The 13,419-nt window shown below is 44.9% G+C and overlaps 1 protein-coding gene and 1 long non-coding RNA gene across 3 annotated transcripts; one reads left to right on the top strand and one right to left on the bottom strand.

Moving 5' to 3' along the window:
* Window positions 1-449: 449 nt before the first annotated feature.
* Window positions 450-12,909, bottom strand: LOC121916537. Its single transcript, XR_006100884.1, has 6 exons — window positions 12,865-12,909; window positions 9,876-9,993; window positions 8,019-8,062; window positions 7,787-7,882; window positions 3,450-3,570; window positions 450-547 (listed from the first exon to the last, which is right to left on the bottom strand). It is a non-coding gene; the product is annotated as an uncharacterized LOC121916537 (long non-coding RNA).
* Window positions 3,903-12,875, top strand: MORN3 (MORN repeat containing 3). Of its 2 annotated transcripts, XM_042441763.1 has the most exons (7): window positions 3,903-4,039; window positions 4,605-4,754; window positions 6,655-6,810; window positions 7,062-7,219; window positions 8,919-9,078; window positions 10,416-10,600; window positions 12,683-12,875. In XM_042441763.1, the coding sequence occupies exons 2-7, from the start codon at window positions 4,706-4,708 to the stop codon at window positions 12,773-12,775; spliced, it is 801 nt and encodes a 266-aa protein (XP_042297697.1). In that variant the 5' UTR covers window positions 3,903-4,039; window positions 4,605-4,705; the 3' UTR covers window positions 12,776-12,875. The 2 variants fall into 2 exon arrangements, with proteins under 2 accessions (XP_042297697.1, XP_042297698.1); XM_042441764.1 differs by lacking the exons at window positions 3,903-4,039; window positions 4,605-4,754 and adding an exon at window positions 5,629-5,687.
* Window positions 12,910-13,419: the final 510 nt, after the last annotated feature.

Raw genomic sequence — 13,419 nt, 5'->3', positions numbered from 1 at the left:
CTCCAAGAGACCCATGGTAGAAAGAATGCCGTTTGACGCCACTTGGACTGCCATGGCTCCATCCTACAGGGTCCTGGGATTTCTAGTTTTGTGAGCTGCCAGTGCTTTTCTTGGCAGAGAAGGCGAAAGACCTTGTAAAATAAGTCCAAGGTTTCCATAGGAAGGCGCTACAGCAATCAAAGTGGGGCCAAACTGCATTATTTTGACAGTGTAGATGTACCTGCACTTATCTGTTTCTTTTATGGTTAGCTCACCTTTATCCCAGGGTAATAGCACAGTAGCAGTTATTATTTTCATTGACGTCCCATCTTTTCTACAATAATGGGACCCAAAGTGGCTTACAAAACGCAGCCAACATGATGGCTTATACAACAGTTGAAACACAAGCCTAAGAAAACCATGATTTTAAAATCCTGACAAAATACAGGAATAATGATAAAAACAACAGACCTGCTTCCGCCGATGGTTAGTGCTCAAAGGCCTGGGTGAACAAAAAGGTTTGGGCCTCCTGGCGGAGAGAAAGCAAAGAAGGGACCACACCAGCCTCCTGTGGAAGAGAATTTCAGAGTTTAGGAGCAGCCACCAAGAAGGCTCCTCGCCGGGTCCTCACCAAATGGACCCCCGAAGGTGGTGTTCAGGCCTTGCAGACTCTGGGCTGTGCCTTCCTTGACTGAGCGAGGAAGGCCATGGCAAACTACTATTGCATATCCCTTGCCTAAAAGAACCCTATGAAATTAATGGGGCCACAATAAACTGACAAACAGCATGAAGGTACACTACTACAACTGTGGGATATTATGCACCTTGACCAAGCAGTTGTTCACTTTTCACATAGCGTATATCCATGCCCATGTTGTGTGAAGGAAGGATGCATCTGCACTGCAGAAATAAAGCCATTTGGCACCACTTTAACTGTTATGGTGCCATCCTGCAGAATCCTGGGATTTGTGGTTGTGTGAGACACCAGCACCCTTTGACAATGACTAAAGACCATGTAAAACCACAAACCTCAGGATGCCGTAGGAGGGAGCTACACTACTTAAACCTTCTCTCTGGAGAAGAGAAGGTTAAGAGGTGACATCATTGCCCTGTTTAAATATTTGAAGGGATATCATGTTGAGGAGGGAGCGAGCTTGTTTTCTGCTGCTCCAGAGACTAGAACACGGAACAATGGATACAAGCTCCATGAAAAGAGATTCCACCTCAACATTAGGAGGAACTTCCTGAGAGTAAGGGCTGTTCGACAGTGGAACAAACTCCCCCAGAGTGTGGTGGAGTCTCCTTCCTTGGAGGTCTTCAAGCAAAGGCTGACTGGCCATCTGTCGGGGATGCTTTGATTTAGATTTCCTGCATGGCAGAATGGGGTTGGACTGGATGGCCCTAGCGGTCTCTTTCAACTCTATGATTCTATGGTGTCAAACTGCATTAGTGCAGATGGAACTTAAGTGATATAAGACATATTGACTATCTATAGAAGAAACCCTGGGAAGGCCAGTCAGGATACAGTGCTATGTCCCCTTACCTTGTGCCACCAATTCAAACACAAGCAGCTTCAGCAGTGACAGACAGTTCAACAATTCAGCTGATCAAAGATCATGGGGGTACTTTTGTGATGGATCCTGGGTTTTGGGGCATCCTGGTTTCTTCTTTGTAGTCACTAGGTGGCGTGCGGCACCCAGTCTGACCCATTTGTCTTTTGTACCTGTTGGCAGAGGCTGGAAGTGATGACCTCTTCCTTGCACCCCTTCCATCAATAGCAAGCAAGAACCTGACAAAGGACTCTGGACTAGCACACCCACACGCCCTCCAACATTTCACAGATGCAAAATGTGTGGCCAAGTAGCATCAGAGAGTGGTCAAGCATGCAAAAGTATTAATGAGGAAGAACAAACAAGCTAGGAGAGGCTGCGGCAGTTTGCTTTTGCCTGAGCCTCCTGGGAAGGGCAACATTCCACCCCATGCTTTCCTCTCTCCCCGCTTCTAAGTGAACTGAGTTCAAATGATTTTTGTACTTTAAACACAGTTTGCAATGGCTGAAATAAGTGGAGGTCAAAGGAGAAAAAGTGAAGGGGACACTGGGACACTTTAAAATCAGCTTGAAAAACGAGATGACAGAAGGTCAACAGAGATTGTCCCTGCCAAATTCGGACAGTCGGAGGGAATGGAGCCATGGTATTGCAGGTGGTGCCAGGTTCATCCCCCAGCATCCAGGGGTATAGTTGTGGGTGGGTGGGTGGGGCAAAATGTGGGTGTTCCTCAAATAAAAATTCTGCCTCCTGCCATGAAATTTTCCTTCAGTCCCCACATTTGCTGCATTGCAATCACTTAAAACTTCAGTTGGAAATTTAGAAATGGAGCTGAGGCATCCAAAGAGGCAAATAATGCAAACACAGTAAATAGATTTCACTCTGTGATGGAAAATGTTATCTGTTCCCCTTGGCATTCTTATAGGGGGCAATGCCCCATTTTGGCTTTTGAAATTAATACATTTGAAGGAATTTCATGCACAAAGCTGCTCTGCAAGCTTGTAGCAAAATCATGGCACCTTAAGATGACTTGCCCAGTACACATTTACTGTTCAGTCGTATCCTTTCCTTGGATCCCAACCTGTACTTCTAAACACTCAGCTGGAATGCTAGAAATTTGGGGGCTGAAGGAAAATTTCATTGCAGGGGCAGAATTCTCATGTGAGGGGAGCAGCACCTGCATTTGGCCCTCTTGTTGCTACACCCCTGACCTAGGCCAAGTAAGATTTCAATAGACTCACACATTTTCCCTTCATTGAAGGATCCCAAAGCATTTGTAAAGACATTAGCTGATACTCCACATCACATCCTTTGCTACATTGCAAAAGCACAACAAACCTCTGTTTGTGAAGATGCATATCCGGGCACCAGAAAGCGTGCTCCAATGAACATCAGTCATGTCTGATGTGCACTGAGCACATTTCATGTGTATTGGGCATGGCTGATACACATCAGCATATCTGATCACATTGGGCACATCTGACGCGCACTGGGCATTCCTGTTGTGCTCCAGCACTTCCTAGCCAGTGCCCAGACGTGCATTGGGGAGTACACATATGTCCCTTGAAGCCCATTGTTCATGGCACATCAGTCATTCCACCATTGTGCAATGGCTGCCTGTATGCAGTAATGTCACAGCAGTGGCAGACATGGTGAGACTACTCAGTTCTATTTCCTGCACACATAGGTCCATTTACAAAGGTGGAAGTCTCATTCTGAATTCCAGATACGGTTCCTGGGGTTCCATTCCCCCATTCAAAAGGTTCACGAGTGGAAGCTTCTCTGCCCCATACAATTCTGATATTCACATTGTAAGGAAAAAAAGAAGTACATCTGTTGTTGTTGCTGAGTACCTTAAAGTCATTTCCAACTTATGGCAATCACTATCATGGGGTTTTCTGTGGCTGAGTGTGTGTGACTCACCCATGGTTTCCATGGTCTAGCGGGGAATCCAACCCTGGTCTCCAGAGTCCTGGTCCAACTGTTCATGCTGGCTCAGAAGTATTTACACCCCTCAATATCTTAGCTGTTTTGATGATCCTGCCTGCCACCAAAACAAAGACCAGAAAAATCCTCAGTAGCAGAAAGTTTGGTTGAAAACCACAATGGATCTGGGAATGCAAAAGACAGATATTTGGGGGATTTTTTTCTTTTTCATTTGCAATAACTTGAACCAAGTGTTTAAACAGGGGTTGGAATAATGAGGACCACTGATCAAATTGCATGGATCCATTGGTCTCCTCTGGCGCCCATTTGGAGACACAGCCATTACTTTACAAAAGCCTTGAGCAATCCACATCCTCTGGAGGGCAGGGCTAGCTCAGAGTCCATCTCCAGCTTGTCCTCTTGCAATGCTTTGCTTGTCTGTGTTGCCATAGCTACTTCATCCACAGCACCAGCTTCAGTGCCCAGGCTGTGCATGAAGACCAAGACCCCAACTTTCCTCCTGTGGCCTTTAGGTAGAGTCTTGAAAAACTCCCAGAGCACAGACAGCTTTCGCTTGGGGGTCTGAGGTCAGTCTCTTCTCTTGCTGGCTTAGAAAAGGGGACCCACTTTGCCCTGGAGGATTATGTTGAAAGGGTGCCCAAGTTTGCTTCTGGGGCAAAGTGCCTTTGCAAGGTTGGTCTCAGGATGTGAGGAACGTTAAGGACTAGAAACCTTGGGCACCCTTCATAAGAAAAACGCAGGGCTGGAATCATTGGAGGCGGATTGGTGGGACTGAAACTTTTGAGAGCGAGAACAGGTTTTATTTATTGGAGAGATGGGTGAGATACCACCCTGGGTTGAATTGTATTCTAAACTTTGAAATGCAGTACCCAGAACTGAAACTCCTTTTTTGTGGATTTTCTAAATATCATGTTGTTCATTTTAATGCATAAAAAAAATCTTCATCAGTATATTACATTAGCCCGAATCCTTCTGGTCCGTACCAACTACATTAGATCCACTGAGTTAGTTGCTAAATTATGAATCAACACATTGATTCAGTGGGTCTACTCTAGTCAATACTCACAGTTGCTATAACTATTCAAGGTGTGTTATATTGTCTTATATCTGTTTCTTTCTTTTTTAAATCAGCATGTAAAACATTTTTATAACAACAACGACAATAAAACAGCAAAGGCAGCAGCAGCAGTGATGAGGTCTGCATCATTTATGCGCTAACATGAATACTACAGATGTGCCATAAGAGAATCCTACAGAGGACCTTTGAGGCTGAATCCATGGGTGAGTATTATAAGCATATCAAACCAGGGGAGATGTATGGCATGAGGGAAAGCTAAGAACACAGAATGGAGAGGCTGCTCAGAGAACCGCAATCCTCAGTCCATGCTCCTTGGCCCTCTTGGCCTTCTGGAGGTGCATCTACACTGTAGAAATAACGCAGTTTGACACCACTTTTAATGCTGGTGCTTCATCCTATGGAATCCTGGGATTTGTAATTTCACAAGGTCTTTTGGCTTCTCTGTCAAAGAGGGCTGCTGCATTACCAAACTACAAATCTCAGGATTCATTAGGATGGAGCTGTGGTGGTTAAAGTGGTGTCAAACTGCATTATTTCTACAGTGTAGATGAATCCTGAGTGTCTGGAGGTGAGAAATTGTGACATCGTTGTTGTGTACCTTCAAGTCATTTTGACTTATGGCGGCCCTAAGGGGACCCTATGATGGGGTTTTCTGGGTCTGAGAGTATGTGACTTTGTTCTCCATGGCTGATCAGGAACCTTGATTTCCAGAGTCCGAGTCCAATCTGGGTAACTTTATTTCTGGAAATCCAAAAAGTCAAGCATTACAAAAAGGAAGGGGGTTGAAATCTCTTTGCAGACGGAAGCACCAAGAGGAGAAGGACCCTGGAAAAGGTTTTCACATAGAGGATTCTGGGAGCTGTAATCCCCAAGCCTAATTTTTCACAGCTCTGATTCAACCCAATGTCATCACCTGTAGTGCTATGCACCAAGCTGAGGCCCTGGGGAAAGGACTGCAGGGCCCATCTCCTGGGTGACTAGTGCCTCACAATAAACAACCTCCTGAGGTCTTCCCGTGATGTCACCGTGACTTCAGGAGACCTGGGCAGAAGAGCCCAGAACTTTCTCAGTTGAAGGTTGCTTCAAGGAACACAGGGGAACATATTTACCACTTTCCTACCAACCTACCCAGGGGTGTAAGCCTGACCTTATATAATATAATGGCTCCTGAGCCCTTCTGATCCTCTTCTCAAACCAAGAGCTTTCCACTCTTCCCTCCAACCCTTGCGCATGGCACAGTTACTGTGTTGCCAACCCACTATAACTGCCCTGACTCCATCCTATGGAATCCTGGATTTGTAGTTTGGCAAGACACTACAACTCTCTTGCTGAGAATTCTAAGTCCCCCTCCCTAATCTCAGGGGTTAAGCTATGGGGTGGACAGCAAAAGGAGGGTGCTGGGCCCTCAAAGACGGATTCTGACTCCCCCCATGAAATGTTCCTTCTGCCTGCAAATCTCAAGCATTACAGGGAGCGAGGCTGCGTCTGCACTGCAGAAATTATCCAAGTTGACAACACTTCAACTGCCATGGCTTGATGCTATGGAGTCCTGGGGTTTGTAGTTTGTTGTGGCTCCAGAACTCTCTGACAGACGGCCAAATGTCTCACAAAACTACAAATTCCAGAATTCCATAGCACGGAGCCATGACAGTTAATGTGGTGTCAAATTGCATTATGTCTGCAGTGCAGACGCAGCCTGCGACGTGGAAAATCTTCTACATATTTACTCTGTTCACCTTCCCTGGGTCACTTTACTGCCCCTTTTCTTTGGATGACTACATTTTTGCTTCTAAAGGCCCAGCTGAGATGTTTAAGTGCTTGCAATGCTAGACATTTAGGGACAGAAAAATTCATTCGGGGCAGAATTCTTACCGGGGGAGTAAGGCCCTCATTTGGTCCCTTTTCCCCATAGCTACATCCCTGCCTAAACTCTAGGCCCCAGGATTCCTAGGATGAGAAGCTGGCCTCTTGAATGTGCAACCAGCTGATAAAATGGTGCACTGCTTATTTTTTTAATCGAAAAGCAATCTTCCAGGGCAATGTGGTGTTGTAACTGCCTTGTAGATGACTTCTGTGTTTCTTTTCTTCATTGTCCCTCTCCAGGCAGAAACGCCATGCCTACAGTTAAATATCCCAGGAACTTTGAACCCCTTTGGCACAAATGGGATAGAAAGGCTCAAAAAAGTGGTTTGCGGCATACGGTTTATGCCGTAAATGGAGATCAATACACCGGAGAATGGTTGGACAATCTCAAACATGGTAAGGACAATCTTGAGGAAGAGATGAGACAGGTAGATGTCTGCTGAATCTGGGATATAGCCACCCTGTAGGTCCTCATGGCTCTATCTTATGGGATCCTAGGATTTGTAGTTTGGTAGACGGACTTAGAATTTTCTCCTGGAGAGCTCTGAGTCCACCTCCCTGAACTACAGCATTCGTACTGTAGCAGAATTACAGTGAGAAAATGATGTGCGTCTCCTCTTAACATTCCTGCCTTTTGCTTCCCCCAGGCAAAGGGATACAAAAATGGAAACGGACAGGGGCGATCTATAGTGGAGACTGGAAATACGGGAAACGGGAAGGCTATGGGATATACGGCATTCCTGACCCCACCACAAGAGGTTATAGGAAAGTGTATTCAGGCTGGTGGATCAATGATAAGATGTGTGTAAGTCCTGCTCTTCCTAAACCTGTTCTGTCAGCTTACTCCTCTGAAACTGAGTAAAAGGACCCACCTTGCTGAAATCTCACAAAAGCCAAGAAGGAAGACACTACAACTCTACAGATACTATAGCTGCATCCACACTGCAGAAATAATCTGGTTTGACACCACTTTAACATCCACAACAAACGACACTTCCCGGAATCCCAGAGCATTGAGCCCTGAACATTAAAGTGGTGTCAAACCAGATTATTTCTAGAGTACAGAAGCAGACCATGAGAGCAAACAAACTGAAGCTAAATCCAGACAAGACAGAGATGTTCCTGGGCAGTCAAAAGGCAAGATTGGGGAATAGAGACTCAGCCTGTGCTGAAGTCTCAGATCCATAGATCAGGTGCTAGAGCCCTGTCACAATTGTATCCTGGCTTGACTACTGTAACTCACTCTGTGTTTGGCTGCCTTTGGAAACTGTTTGGAAACTTCAGCAGGTCTCAAATGCTGTGTGCACAGAGTATGGTATTTAAATTAAAAACACCAAGTCTAACAAATGAAGTACTGTAAATAGATACAGACCCATTGTGTTCTTGTCCTGAACTTCCTTCCCCTCGCTCTGAGGAGAGAGGCCGGGTCCAGAGGTCTGAGAACTCCATTTTTGTACCAGTTAGCAGCCTGAACATAGGAAAATACAATCATGTCAGACCCTCAGTCCACATATGAGCTTGGTTAGGCTCCTTTTTCAGATGAAAATTCTCAGAACCCCCAAGTTCAAAAAAGTAATTCTTTTAAGCTTTCTTTTGAAACTCACAGAAGGATAAAGTGCAGCCCATGGGCTGTGTCTTGCCCCAGATCCTAATATGAGTTAAAACAAAATACAGTTAAGACAATGGATAATACACATGGTAATAAAATAATAATAAATAATAATCATATTAAAAATATGGCCCAGAATCCTCTACCAATGCATGTTGCGTGACTTTATATATATTTATCTACATACCAGAGGCACCAAGAAACTCTGTTAGTGAACTGCAAAGCTGCATAACAGAGACACTGGCAAGAGTTTCTTGATGTACATTGGCACTCCAATGGCACTTGGCTGCATCTGCACTGCAGCAATAATCTGGTTTGACCCCACTTTAACTGCCACAGCTCAGTGGTATGGGATTCTAGGAATTGTAGTTTGCTGAGGCATCAGAACAGAGCTCTAACAGCAAAGGAGCAACAAAATGGCTATGACGTTGTGTGAAATGTATTGCCATAGGCTATTCTCTATCTTTAATAGCAGATTTAACGGCTTGTGTGGTAAAGTCTGAGGACTAAACAGTCCCAAACACACTGCAGAAATAATCCAGTCTGAGACCTCTTTAAGTGCCCTGGTTCAACGATAAGGGAATTGTAGTTTTGTGAGACATTTAGCCTTCTCTGTCAGAGAGCTCTGGTGCCCCAACAAAGTACAATTCCCAGGATTCCCTAACCCTGAGCCAGGGCAGTTAAAGTGGTCTCAAACTGGATTATTTCTGCAGTATGTTTTGGACCTCAGTGGGTATATAAACTATAACAAGTCCACTCCAGTTTGACTGATCAGAATGATCACATCCTAGTTGGCTGACCATTCCTGTTCTGCCTAAACCTCAGGAGAAAGAGGAGAAAGGTTCTGCTGTTAATCCGCATCATCATCACCATCATCCTCCGTTTGTGATTTTAGGGTTTTGGAGTTAAGTTTTACTCTGAAACAGCTTATTACGAAGGGGACTGGTATGCAGGGAAGAGATACGGCTGGGGACGGATGTACTACAATGATGGCTCCATCTACGAAGGCCAGTGGGTTGAGGATAAGCCAAGCGGGCAAGGAATGCTTCGCTTTAGTAAGTACCACTGCTGGCAAGGGTCCTATGGCATGTCTGCGCCAGGCCTTGGGGGCAGTTTTGTTTGGTTGGGGCATTTCAAGCTCAAGGCAGGACTCTGACTCTCCTTGTGCTTGAGCTGAGTGCCAACTACTTTTAAACTCTGACATTTTGCAGCAAATGAAGGAAACAGAAGACAAAGGGGAAAAGTGGGAGGAGGAGAAAGAAACTGGGATATTTTAATAGCTACTGAAAAGGTAGGATGGCACACCTGGAACTGTCCCTAGCAAACTGTTGGAGGGCAGGAAACCCTATTAAATTTGTGGGGTCAACTAGAAGGCACACACAATCTACAGATCCCAGGATTACATAGGACAGAACCAGGGCAGGGAACATGGGATCCTATACTATCGTTGTGCAGTGGGAAAGGGCCCTTTGCTTGTTTGGAAAGGGCTTTCATCCTGCCTTGCGCCAATTCTTCCAGAGGTGATGTAAGAAACAAGATGTTTAAACATCCCCTCCCCCCGAAAGAAAATGCAATAAAGGACAACATGTTAAAATAACAATCCAGGAGGAAGAGACAAGTATTGACGCAGAAAATAGAAGACAAAACAGTAAGGAGACAAGTTCCACGTGCTGTGAGATGACCAACTGTTTATTCCTTTTAAAATAGCCCAACACGTTTTAACGTGTTGGGCTATTTTAAAAGGGATAAACAGTTGGCCGTCTCACAGCACGTGGAACTTGTTTCCTTACTGTTTTCTGCTTTGAACGTGCTTTTCTGCAGAAAACAGTACGATAGAAGAAAGTGACTTTACCTGCAGAAGGGATTCTGTAAACCGGGCACCTGGGAGTCGCTTGCCGTTGCAAAGATGCGCTGGCCTTCACTGCGTACTCTCTTTCAGTGTCTTGGCTGCTTCTGTCTCTCTTATTTTTCTGCAAGCAAAATACTGTGAGCCAACCCTTCGCCACGAATGCCAGGTTTCGGTTACTCGTTCTGGGCCCCCCGCCAGATTCAACAATTTGATCTTGGACAGGAGTTCACCATGACCCTAGTAAAAGCAGCACCTGCCCCACCACCCAGCCATCCCGCCTTGTCCATTTTGCTGTGTGGGGCCTGCTTCCCTCCACAGCGTCCAAATTCCTTGAATTTGGAAATATTACTTTTTTGGATTAGGACTCCCAGAATCCCCCAGCTGTTGGGAGTTGTTGTCCAAAAAAGTAAGGAAACGGAGGCAAAGAGAGCATAGCAGAGCAGGAGGTTAATGACGAATGCTGCACAACAGAATGAAAATGCAAGGACATGGGCAATAAAATAAAAATAATCCAGTCCCTAACAACCTTGCTGTCAATTGCAGAAAACGAAAACCGGTATGAAGGCAACTGGAAGGATGGCAAGAAACATGGGCCGGGGAAATTCATCTACTTGGATACAGGGCAGCTTTATGAAGGATACTGGGTGGCCGATGCCGCAATGTGTGGAGCCATGTATGATTTTGGCCGGGAAGAAGCTCCGGCGGCAACCAAGTATCCAATCCCAAAGGTAATGTAGGGGTGGCACTGAGTGGGTGGCACCTGCCTTTCTACCTGAGTCTGTCCTGATGCATGTCTCCCCCACTCCCACCTGGATTACCTCTCCACCAGTCAGATTAAGGCTGCTCCCTTACAAAGGGGTAGACTTGAACTTAGAAAAGACTTTTTTTGAACGGCTCACAGAATTCCCCAGCCAACATGGTTAAGATCTGCTGGAAAAGTGCCTCTCTCTGTCCCACCACCTTCCTAGGCTAGTTTGGTCAGAACAAGGGAGACGGGGCCTCCTTGGTGGCTGCTCCCAGACCTTTGAATTCCCCCCTTAGAGAGGCCTGGATGCCTTTTTCCTTGCCCTCCTTCCACTGGCAAGTGAGAATTCTGTTCCATCAGGGTTTTAGGAACAGACTATGACTGGCTTTTAATGGTGTTGTTTTTTTTTTAAAAAAATCCCATCTCTTAACAAATCTGTAAATGGTTTAATTCTTTAGGCCATTGCATTGTGTTTTAAAGTAACTTCTATGTGTATTTTACTGACTTTGTATATGTTTTTAATTTGCTCTGGTTTTAATATTCCATAAGGCATCCTTGAGTCTCACGCGTGGGGAAAAGGCAGGCTAGAAAGGAATAAAATAAATAATACTAAAAATAAGAAATGCTGGAAGTTGTCCCCCTCCAAAAGTAACATTTCTTCCCCCCATCCCCGAAGGGTGTTGAACATTTTGCAAAAGAAGGTGGATTTTGTTGGCTGTTCTGGCTGGTCGTTGAAGTGCAGGGCTTGCGTTTGACTTTGCCTTGGGCCTGTTACAGACTGCCAAAATAAAGCTGCTTTGGTCTCTTTGGAGGTATGCTATTTAAATGATGCATGGGTCCTAAGAGTCTGGAGGTCGCGCCAATGCCACACTCCATTTCTAAGCACTGGAGTGCAGCTTTGGTGCAGCTTCCGGATTCTTAGGATGCATGCATCATTTAAACAGCATACCTCCAAAGAGACCCGAAGCAGCTTTATTTTGGTAGTCTGTAACAGGCCTTGGCTTGCTTAGCTAGAAAGATTGTGGCCACAGTTCCGGGCCCAACATCAGCTTGTGGAAACATCCGCTTTTGTTGCATTGTTCCTCACTAGAATGCCTCTCCATCTTGTTGGGCCTTTTGTGCATTTTGCCCCTGCATATTTCTTGGTAAGTTTGCAAGCAAGTGCAGCCCAAGGCATTGTATGCATAATAAAATAAACCTTCATTGGTTACTGTGGGGTGGAGGAGATGAAGGAGAGTGTTCCAACTTAATTGTGGAGGAACAATCAAGGACAGCTGGATGAAGATAATTCAAAATATTTGCTTTACAAGGCCTTATTTAGACAAGCAACATCCAGACCTCTCCCACCCCATCAAGCAGCCTTAGAAGTGGGATCTTCAGGCTGGTTCATGATCTGGAGCCTGGCAACTGATGGCATTTGAAATATTCTATTCCATATCGTATAGAACCACAGAGCTAGAAGGCATCCCAAAGACAATCTAGTCTAATCCCTGCCATGCAGAAAGACTGAACTAAACCCCTCCCAAGAGATGGCCATTCAATCTCTGTTTAAAGAACTCCACAGAAAGAGGGTCCATGACCGTCTGGGGCAGTCTATTCCAGTCCTGAAAAGCTGTTACTGTCAGAAGTTTAGGTGGAATCTCTTGCAATTCAAAGCCATTGTTTCCTACTCTCAGGAGCAGCAGAAAACAAACTAGCTTCCTCATCTACATGACAGCCCTTTGGATATTTAAAGACAACTGTCATATCATCTCAGTCTTCTCCAAGCTAAATGTACCAGCTCCTTAAGTGATGGGGTTTGGTGTTTCTGGTTCTGGTTTCTTTGACCAGCTTGGTAACCATCCTCTGAACGTTTTCCAGCTTGTCAACATCCTTCTTGAACGGTCATACCTAGAACCGGACACAGGATTCCAGGTCAGGTCTGACCAAAGCAAGAAAGAGTGGGACTATGAACTCCCTTGATCTGAACCCTATAGTCTTCTTGAGGCAACCTAGAAATGTATTGGTATGCAGGCGCACACACACTTATTTGCTTGAAACCTCTTCTCTTGTGTTTTTACTTCAGATTGAACTGGCAGACCCTAAAGGTGTGTTAGATGAAGCAGTTCGTATATTAGAGGATACTGCAGAAAACTTTCCGCAGTCTGAGAAAATATGACGATGGAAGTTCATGACTAAGGGAAAGCCATAGTCAACAGAGAGGTCCTCCTTGAACATCATCATCCCCAAATATACACTGGTACTTACTTGAGCTTATGGCCTGTCCTTCATTCTCTCCTTCTGGTAGTTCAAGATCCTTTGGGTTTCATTTAGCAGCTGAAGTGGAAAGAGAGAGGGAGGATGTAGCTGGCTTTCCTAACATTAGAAGTAGAAGACATTTCACAATTCTTTGTCAGTTACTTACTTCGGACCCTTTAAGGAGTGTGTGTGTGTGTGTGTGTGTGTAATTCTTCCCCACCTTTTCTTGCAGCAGATCCTAGATGCTTAAGACTGAGGATTTTTCTACTGTGCAGCTGGACATATGTGGTGCACTATGAAAATAAAACGTGCCAGAGGAAATAGGTTTTTGCGTAGTTGGCAAGATGAGCTTAAATCAGAAACAAAGGGGTTCCTTAAAACAAACAGATGAAGGAAAGATACAGAAATAGAGAATTAAAAAGATCACTGTTACTTTTCAGTCTCTGTAACCTTATGCTAATACTGTACAGTATATTATGGGGACCATCTGCCTTACTATGACCAAGGAGGATATAGGCAGGTCTCAATTTATATCACATTTGTGTTCCTGCACTCATAATATAA

The sequence above is a fragment of the Sceloporus undulatus genome, chromosome 10, assembly GCF_019175285.1.
Source record: "Sceloporus undulatus isolate JIND9_A2432 ecotype Alabama chromosome 10, SceUnd_v1.1, whole genome shotgun sequence".
NCBI lineage: Eukaryota > Metazoa > Chordata > Lepidosauria > Squamata > Phrynosomatidae > Sceloporus > Sceloporus undulatus.
Note: the sequence above shows the minus strand (reverse complement) of the source record. Positions and strands in the feature narration are given on the sequence as shown.